The sequence below is a fragment of the Vidua macroura genome, chromosome 4, assembly GCF_024509145.1.
Source record: "Vidua macroura isolate BioBank_ID:100142 chromosome 4, ASM2450914v1, whole genome shotgun sequence".
In the NCBI taxonomy this organism is placed as follows: domain Eukaryota; kingdom Metazoa; phylum Chordata; class Aves; order Passeriformes; family Viduidae; genus Vidua; species Vidua macroura.
Window position 1 is genome coordinate 60,877,073 of NC_071574.1, and position 9,163 is coordinate 60,886,235.

The 9,163-nt window shown below is 37.8% G+C and overlaps 1 protein-coding gene across 2 annotated transcripts; it reads right to left on the reverse strand.

Annotated features, from left to right (window-relative positions):
- Nucleotides 1–373: 373 nt before the first annotated feature.
- Nucleotides 374–9,160, reverse strand: LYAR (Ly1 antibody reactive). 2 transcript variants are annotated; one of them, XM_053976629.1, is made up of 9 exons: nt 9,072–9,160; nt 8,304–8,471; nt 7,884–7,998; nt 5,924–6,031; nt 4,484–4,567; nt 2,275–2,611; nt 1,903–2,007; nt 841–926; nt 374–525 (listed from the first exon to the last, which is right to left on the reverse strand). In XM_053976629.1, the coding sequence occupies exons 2-9, from the start codon at nt 8,423–8,425 to the stop codon at nt 391–393; spliced, it is 1,092 nt and encodes a 363-aa protein (XP_053832604.1). In that variant the 5' UTR covers nt 8,426–8,471; nt 9,072–9,160; the 3' UTR covers nt 374–390. The 2 variants fall into 2 exon arrangements, with proteins under 2 accessions (XP_053832604.1, XP_053832602.1); XM_053976627.1 differs by lacking the exon at nt 9,072–9,160 and adding an exon at nt 8,910–9,055.
- Between the last annotated feature and the right edge of the window lie 3 nt (nt 9,161–9,163).

Here is a 9,163-nt window from a genome sequence, read left to right on the forward strand (position 1 = left end):
TCAGTGGGTTTTGAATATGAACATCCTATTTGCTCTGAAAATAGTTCCTGCAAAAAGCCACACAACCCAGGTCCTGAAAAACATTCATGTCTGTAAATAATACACATTACTGGAAGAATTTTAATACAGTAGGCCAGCAATTATTTTCAATGCCTCTTAAAACTTGTACCAAAAAATATACATTTTCCGTAAAATAAAAAAATAAAATATCTGAAAATGTTCTGTGATAAATCTAGAAAAATGGGAAGGATCCAGTATTAAAAGTTAAATTCTGCTTTCATATACAAAATTTAAATTTATACCAATGCACAGTATTTGTACAGCTGACAGAAGAGTTTGACTCTGCTTGCAAGATTAAAATGCAACAGCTATGAAAAGTATGCAAACTGTTTATTTCACAAGTTTCACTTTGTCCTTTAGAACTCTAAATTTGGGATTGTTATTCACTTTCTTATTGAATATGACTAGGATCTCCTCTTCTGTTTTGTGATGTTCACCAGCTACTGCATAATATTGAGCTATCACCTGCACAAAGACAGAGAAATGGTTTTTAGTCCATGAAGATGATTCCATTGTAAGCAATAATAAATTTACATTACTGCATGAAAGTGGCATGGAAGCTATTGTGCTATAATTCCTTTTCAGAATCAGCACTGAATTTCTTGAGTAATTCAGTAAGCATCAAAAAACCTGTCCTTCAGCTGACATTCTGTTAATTGATATCCCATTAAAAAATGTTGAACTAACTTTGTTTATGGCAGCCAGAATTTTCTGAGCTTCAGCATTACACAAATAAATTCACAAGACCAAAGGAGATTAAAAAAACATGCTGTACAGTACCTTTTTTCTTAGTTTCTTAATTGAAATTTCATTGTCTGGAGCCTGTTTCAGAACTGCTTTGATGGTTCCCTTCCAGTTGAATTTACCTAGAAAATAATTAGGTGTACAAGATTGTTAGTAAAAGGAGGTAGTCTGGGTTTTCTTCTCTACTAGTAGCCAGCCATCAATCTCCTTATTTTGGAATCAGTTTGGCTACCACAATTGTTACCTTACTGACCCTACAACAGGAGGGTGTCTTAAGCATAAAGTCATCAGCTGTTCCTGAATATAAAACGGAACAGAGATGAAGAATCGACACAGTACTTGAACAACAGGGGTCAGAATTGTTTTTACTTAACTTCTGCACTTCAGCTATTAAGAAGAAACATTATATAATATATAATAAATAATATATTAATAATATAATATAATAATATAATAATATAATAATAAGTAAATAATATAATAATATAATAATATAATAATAATATAATAAATAACACAGGAATCGTTAAGATCCTGTCTCTTCACACTTAAATCACAGGCAGTCAAATTTGCCCATGCCACCTTCAGAGGTCATTAATTGGTGGTTTCCAAATAAATTATCTGTATGTTCAAACACAGTCAGAGCATGACAGGTGATAGGCAGAAGCAGGTTTATCTAAGCATAAACTAAGGTCCAACGTATCTGAAGTCAAATTTATGATTCACTGAGCAAAAATGGGGATATGAGAGATACCAAAAGGTCTAAGAGTTGTTACCCTTTTTGTTGTGTTGTCTCATGTGCATGGCAGCAGGGAAGAGACCCAGTGTGCTGAAACCTCAGCGTCCACTGGAAACAAGCATAGCCAAAGGCTGCCAGCACAGCACAAACAACAAATTAGAGAAATAATTCGTTATCAGGTATTAAGAGTAGCACAGGCTACTTACTCTGGAACAGATGTGTATACTGCATATACACACATTTATGTATACTGAGGCACAATTTATTTCATGGCTTGCTACAGAAGCTGTATTTGTATCATGCATTAGGTCTTTTCCAGAGTAGTTTTGTAAGAGTCTAAACTGTTCCTTTAAGAATACCTTTCTCTGTTCCCACATTTTCTTCACTGTCATTGATGTTTTCTGTTTCCATGTCTTCTGAAATGCTTTCAGTTTTCATTCTCTTTGTTTTAGTATGAGGTTCCTCTAGAGATGGAATTGGACAAAACATACACAATAAAGATTTAAAACTAGAAATTCTGACATGACTTAAGTTTTTGTTCTTGTAACATGAGTTTATATTTGCAAAGTGGTTCCAATTTTGTAAAAGAAATGTGCAATCATTGTTAAAAATAATCTAATTTGTATATCTAATGCACTACTTTAAAATTCTACTTGGGTAGTTTATTGAGCTTTGGAATTGAGAAAAAGCATCTTCAAAACAAACATGAATATAAGTTGTATGATGGATACCTTCTACATGTTTATGTTTGCGTTTCTTTACGTTAGTTTCCTCTTCTGTTTCACTGTGATTGCCATTTCCATTTATTTCAAATTCATCGTCCGCACTCTCTTTTCCTTTTTTGGACTTTTTACTCTTTTTTACTTCTTCCTGGTTTTCCAATTTCAGAACTTTTTTCTCCTTCTTTTTGTTCTTTTGTCTCTCTTCTTTTCGTTCCCTCTTACTCTTTTTTCTCTCAGTTTTTGCATCTGTAATTCCATTTTCTTCTGCGTTTGTATTTTCCCCAGTTTCTGCAGACCGCTGCTCTTCCTTGTGTTGTGGTTTGTCTTGTTCTTTTTCATTTGAAATCTTTTGTTGAAAGAAAGACAATTACAGTTTTTACATGTGTTTTTTGACATTGCAACTTTCCTCTACTAGATCAATGGTAACTGTTCAGAACACTGATATCCTGAAATCAATTAAATTGCTAACACGTGATGTCACCAGTTATCTGAGAAGCAGCACTACTGAAATAATGTGCCTGATTCTTCTTTTAACTTAAAAGACTAAATGCTAATTACCATCACAGAAGAAATGTTATCTTACAACATATGTAATTCCTAGTTGAAGTAAGTGTCTATAGTGTTTTAAATTATTAGTTAAATGCAATTAAGGAACTGACAGCTCTTTAATTTACACAAACAGAACTACAGCACATTACAGCAAGATGCAGAACTGATTCCCAAATGCACAGCCCTTGAGTAATAATCTCTTTTGCCATCCTCTTCCCTGTCTTGGATGTGTCTGGGACAACAAACTGTTATGACATGATGCTAAAAAAGGCACTCCTGCTTGTTTTAATTGTACTTTTCTCAACATACTTGGTTTTCTTTTAATGCTCCTGGGCTTATAATGATTTTCTTGTAGAATAATTAATGCATTAATGAAAAATTTAATGTTCAATTTAAACTTTAATTTTAATAATTACAAGTGGAATACAATTACTGAAATGTCAGTGTAGCTATTTAGAAAGAGAACAGATCTTTATACAAGCAACTTAACACCAACATGTTTTTATAAAGAGTTACTTTAATTAAATTTGAATTCTACTTAATAATTTCCATTGAGTATATACATTTCAGGGTATGCATTACAAATCGTATCTTAAGATCTTTTAAGGATTCTTAAAGGTGAATTGAAATGCTGTGTTATATATTTTATTTTAATGCTATGCTCTGTGGACAGTGTAATTGTTTAGATTTGTGTTTAAATAAAAGGTTTTCAGATTGAAGACTTTCTTAAAAATTAGTTTAAGTCGAGGGAGAACTGCTTATGACTTTAGTGAAGTTGTATATACTCAGTATTAATGCTTCAGCAAAACAGTGTACTTCAGTGTCCAGAATTTCTGTTATGTTCCTCTCCTTTAGTAAACATGTTTCTTTCTTTCCCAGCTCTTACATTTGGATTCCTCAGAAAAACTACAAATAAACTTAACTGGAATCATCAAATCAGAAACACAAAGCATCATCAACAGGGATTAATGCCAAAGCTTTGCCTACACTCTTCCTCAAAAGAATTTGGGGGAAAGGGGGGAGAGCATCTTTACATCAGCTGAGAAATTAGCTTCTCCAACAGCTTTTGAGTAGCAGCAATAGATGCAAACAAACAACATCCTACGAAAACACACTGAGCTAGTAATGAAATACCAAAGAATTAGGCACTGACAAAAGGTCAGAGTGAGTCCACAGTTTGGACAAAGAAATGGGAGGAACTTGCGCCACAAACTGGAGGCTCTCTCTCCCCATTAATGAAATAGGTAAACTATGTGCTTGTTAATCTCTCACTCCAATACACATAAATTTGAGACCAATAAACTCTGAAAGATGTCTTGCTCTGTCTTAGTGTGTGATAAAAGACTGGAACAAAAATAAAGGCAGTGCTTTTTCCTTTTTTTTTTTACATACTAGTAGCATAAATTAGCCTTCCGATTATCATGGCACAATTGTGTCACCATGTCCAAATTTTCAATCACAACCTACTCAGTATGAACAACTACTTCAGCTACAGTTTTGTGTTCCACAAATAAACAATTTAGTCAAGAAATATTACATTGTAACATAATCTATTGGAACTATGGGAGACAATGTTTCCACTAACACCTAGAAAGGGAGTCTGAAAAGTTTTCCTCCAAACATTTCGGAGTGCATTCCCATTTTATAATGTACTTCCAGTTAAACTTACGTTTCTGGTTGCTTCTGAGAAAACATCCCACACCTGATCTTGCAAATTGCTGTCATTAACTCTCAAACTGTTCTTGATCCAATTCTGTGTATAGAAGAAACAATAACAACTGAAAACATGCACCTCTGACTTTATTTCTTCATTACCATATAACTGGTTCTTGGTTTTAATTTTTCATTTAAGAATCTAATCACTGCTTTTGACTAAGATCTGGTTAGAGGTTACTCCTATTAATCTCTCAAGCCTCCTTGCTAAATTGTTTCACGTATGTCTAGGTACTGTTAGGAGGCTACACCATATATCTCAATTATCTCACCAACAGCCATCCCCAAGTGGTTAAATATATACAGAAGATAATTCTCAAGCTTTTTCATACTAATGACTATGTTAAGGTTCCACCAAATCTTCTGACTGTTCCCATGAGTTAAAACATTAATGATCTGATCTTATTTATTTGTGTACTGGACATATGGTCACGCTCTTAAATGGATACCTTAGTTTATTATAAGTGTAATTTAAACAAATATCTCAATGCAAACATTTGAAAGTTGTTTGGGTTATTTACTGTTGTTCCTGGTGAAAATGAAAATATAGCAGTAAATTATGCTGTTCACACTACATGCAAGAGATAAACTTTCAGAAATGTGGAATTCAATGTTAAATGTAATGTAAAGATTTGTGCATTGCAATGAAAACCCCTGGAAAGGTGCATTAGTAAACTGGAACAATTAACTGCAAAAACTTTTGATCTTCCACTGCAATGTATCTTATCAAAAAGAGAGGCTTCTGGAAAATACCATTTTTGTTGCTCAGAACATTAATCCTGACAGGAAATAGTCTAACCTTCAGCTTATAAGCAGCAATTTCACCACAGCTCTATTAAGTTCTATTTGAGTGCTTTGGAAGCAAGCCTGATCTTCTCTCAGCCTCGCAATCTGAGGCACAGAATGGGGTGTGGACGGGGGAAAGGCCCGTTTGTGGGTAATTCTTCATTTTTAATGAAATTCTTTACACACAGTAAATTCTCCACATCTGTAATACTTTAGTGAAGCATGCAGAGCAGGAGAGTCTGTCAGAATACTGAGTAACAGGAAAACTCTCAAAACAGGACCTTGCCTTCAGAATTTGGATATTCAATAGAAATAGCAAATAGTCAAAAAAGAAAAGTATTGAAAACAGAACAAACCTACATATGGAGATTAAGCTTAAAAGATAGGTCTCTGGCTTAATACCTAATTCAACTGGTAGACCAAGAGTCCTTTTAAGCAAATAAATGTATTTTACAACCACTGTCTATTTGAAATTCAGTTATTGCACAATCTATATGAATGCCCAAACATGCAATTTGTCCCACCTTTGTTAAAAGAGAGTGGAATTCCCTAAAGAAGTCTGTTTTTATGCTCACTGCACAGATCACTGCAAATCTCTATTAAAACATACCTGAAACTTTACTTTTTTTCTTGGAATGTTATCAAAGGCACGCATTTGCTCCAGGATTTTCCGCACTTTAGGGCTTATGTTGGGCTTCTTCATTACTTCATGAATTTTCTGAATGAAGAAAAACAGAATTAAATCAGCAAAGCACCATAAGGATCAAACAGTACATATCAGGTGTGCAAGTCTGAAATACAGTGGGCAGAAATCACCCAGCACCCGCAGCTGGTATAGTCTGCTCATAGGAAATGTTCAAAAAACATGAGAAAAACACTGACCTTTGGCTCTATCATAGCTCATTAAATGTGTCAAAATTATCTATATAAACATTTATACCTATGTAATAAGCAGAGCTAAGCAGGACTGCTCACCAGTGCTTTCTGATGAATACGTTACAAACTGTAATAAAAACATTTCAAACTAAAGTAACTGTATCACAGAAGGGATTCCTGCAGCATGAAGAAGACCTGCATTAAGAAAAGCAACTTTTTGGTTTTGGAGTTAATTATGAAAAAATCAGGCTTACTTTTGATTGCCACAGCTGACATGCATTTCTTCTGGCAGCAGTGCCAGCTTAAACAAGCATTTATATAGGGATATGACAGCTCTGGATATTCCTGTGCTACGGGTGTCAGCATGAGAGAAGAGAGATTAGACCAGGCCCTCATGGCAGCCCCTTGAACAGCACTGCTTCCCAGTACTTAGAGAGTGCAGCCACTGGACATTGTAGAGCCTCCCTATACTTCTGAAGATCTGGTGACTGAAAGGCTCTGTGAATATGTTAAGACTATCAGAAAAAGGTGTCTGGTAATAATCCCTCATCCTTCTACATACTCCCTTTACAAATGTCCGCAAACATTTGAGTGTTCAATCTCAACAAGAGCACTCATCTCTGACTTTAATGGTATTCATCATATGCTTCAAGTATGCATGCAGCCTAGGATGTGTTCTACATGATAAAAAAAACAATTTCATGCATAAATCTGATCTAACTTACTACTAATGCGGTTTTAAATGTGTTTGAGGTCCCTCCAAAAACCCTTGAAGGAAAGACATAAGAGGGTAGATTCTTGTGTAAGACAGAAAGAGTAGGAGATATTTCTATCCATGCTGGAGCTTCTCCTGTTCAACATATTTACAAAATATCTGACAAGAGGACAGAAAATTTTCCCAATGATATGAAGTTATTCAGGATGAGGACTATGGCGATTCCAGAAAGAGCTTAAGAAAATTAGTGACTAGGTAATAAAAAGGTGAAATTCATTCAACACAAATTCATGTAAAGCAAGAAGAAAAGGAGAAGCAATCCTAATTTCACATCTAAAATGGTAGGCTTTAATTGACCATTGGAGCTTAGATACAATATCTCAGTGTTAAAACAGCCAATTCCATGAAAATGCCAGCACAATGATCAGCAGCAGTGTAAAAAAACCAAACAAAAAAACCACCCAAAAGTAGATTAACTGACAAAAAACAGTTAGAAAGGAATAAAGAACAGAGAAAACATAATTATGACACGTGGTAAATCCATGGTTCTCTTACATCTTGAACAGCATTTCACAAGCATACAGTAGAGTGGGAAGATTTTAGATGATCAAAGATATAATTTACATATAAAGATCAACTGAGCAGGGTAGGATTTTTGAGCCTTGAACAAAGAATATGAGATGGGGAGGGATGCCTGACAGAGGTCTACAAAAGCATAAATGACATGAAAAGGATGGACAACTACCAATGTCTCTTTGTATGCAGTTGGGAACATTACACTAAATCAAATCAGTAAGAGAGAGAATCAAAGCAAAAGACACATTTCTTACTGGGATAAACACAGACCTATCAAGGAAATGCCAGAAGACAGCTGGGGATATTGGTAAAAATAGGCCTCTGGCTTGAGCCAGTATAGGCTCTTTTCTGTCTTTGATAATTAGACAATAGTTACTGTAGGTGTACACAGTACAAACCATACCTGAATCCACTCCTGCTGTTTAGCATCTCCTTTGTTCGTTTTGGCTTCAAAGCCTTTCCCACCATATTTCTGGTCTTCACTTATGCACTTCACGTGTTCCTTATAGTCATCACCCCTGAATATAAGAGATTTTTAACCACAGGTCACTGAAATGCTTCACTCTTCAAACTATGCAACACTTAGCCAACCAACAAGCTGAAGTAATAGATAATTTAAATGAATGGATCATTTAAACCTTATTACTGTCAACTCTTAAATTATAAAAATGTGACGTGCTTAAAGCACATGCTTGCACCACAGGCATTTCCATCATGCTACAGCTTTCAGTGAAAATTTCTGACTTGCATGTCTTGTATTTGTGACAAGAGTGAGCAAGTGAGTCTGCAGAGTGAACAAGGCTATTTCCCGTTCTCTACATACCAGAAATCCTTGCCACAATCCATGCACGACAGGCACTGACATTTTCTGCAGATGTTCACGTGCTTTTCAACCTGTGCTTTCTTCACAGCTTCTCCACATGCATTGCATGTGAAAACCACCATGTTGGTGAGTGATCAGGAGCGTCTTCCTTCCCACAGAAGCGCAACTCTAGGAATAAAAGAATAAAAAGATCTTAATTTACAGCTTGAAAGAAACACCCGGAGGGCCGAAGCGAAACACACCCGTGCACCCACGGACACACAGGTTGAGCAGCCCGCTGCTGCACGTGCAAGAGCTCGTTCCACCTGACTCCTCCCTGAGCGCAGGGGAGAGCAGGACCCCGAGAACCAGCAATCCCTGCATCCGCCACCCCAACAGGGAACCAATAACCCCCGAACCCATCACCCAAACCCGGAACCGGTAACCCCCATACCCATCACCCGAACGGAGAAACCACCTGTAAACCCTGTGCCCACCAACCCATCCCCGGAACCGGTGACCCCCGTACGGCCCCCAAGGCGGACACGTCGCGCAGGGGCGTTCCCGGTCCCCCTCCTTTCCCCTGCGGGACCCCGCCGCTCCATCCCGCTCCCCGCAGCTGCAGACCCCTCTCGGCCAGGCTCCGCCGAGCGGCAGCGCTGAGGGGTGACCGGGCCACACGGCGTGGGAAGCCCAGCGTGGCCGCCACCCGCGCTCATGGGCGGCAGCCGGCTGCTGCCGTTCCGTTCCGTGCCGTGCCGTGCCGCCCCCGCTCTCGCTCCCCCGCACCTCAGCGGCCGCCGCCGCCTCCCTCAGCCGCCCGCGCGGCACGCGCCGCACCGACCCCTCCGCCCCTCGCCGCCCGCGCCTGCGCTGCCCCC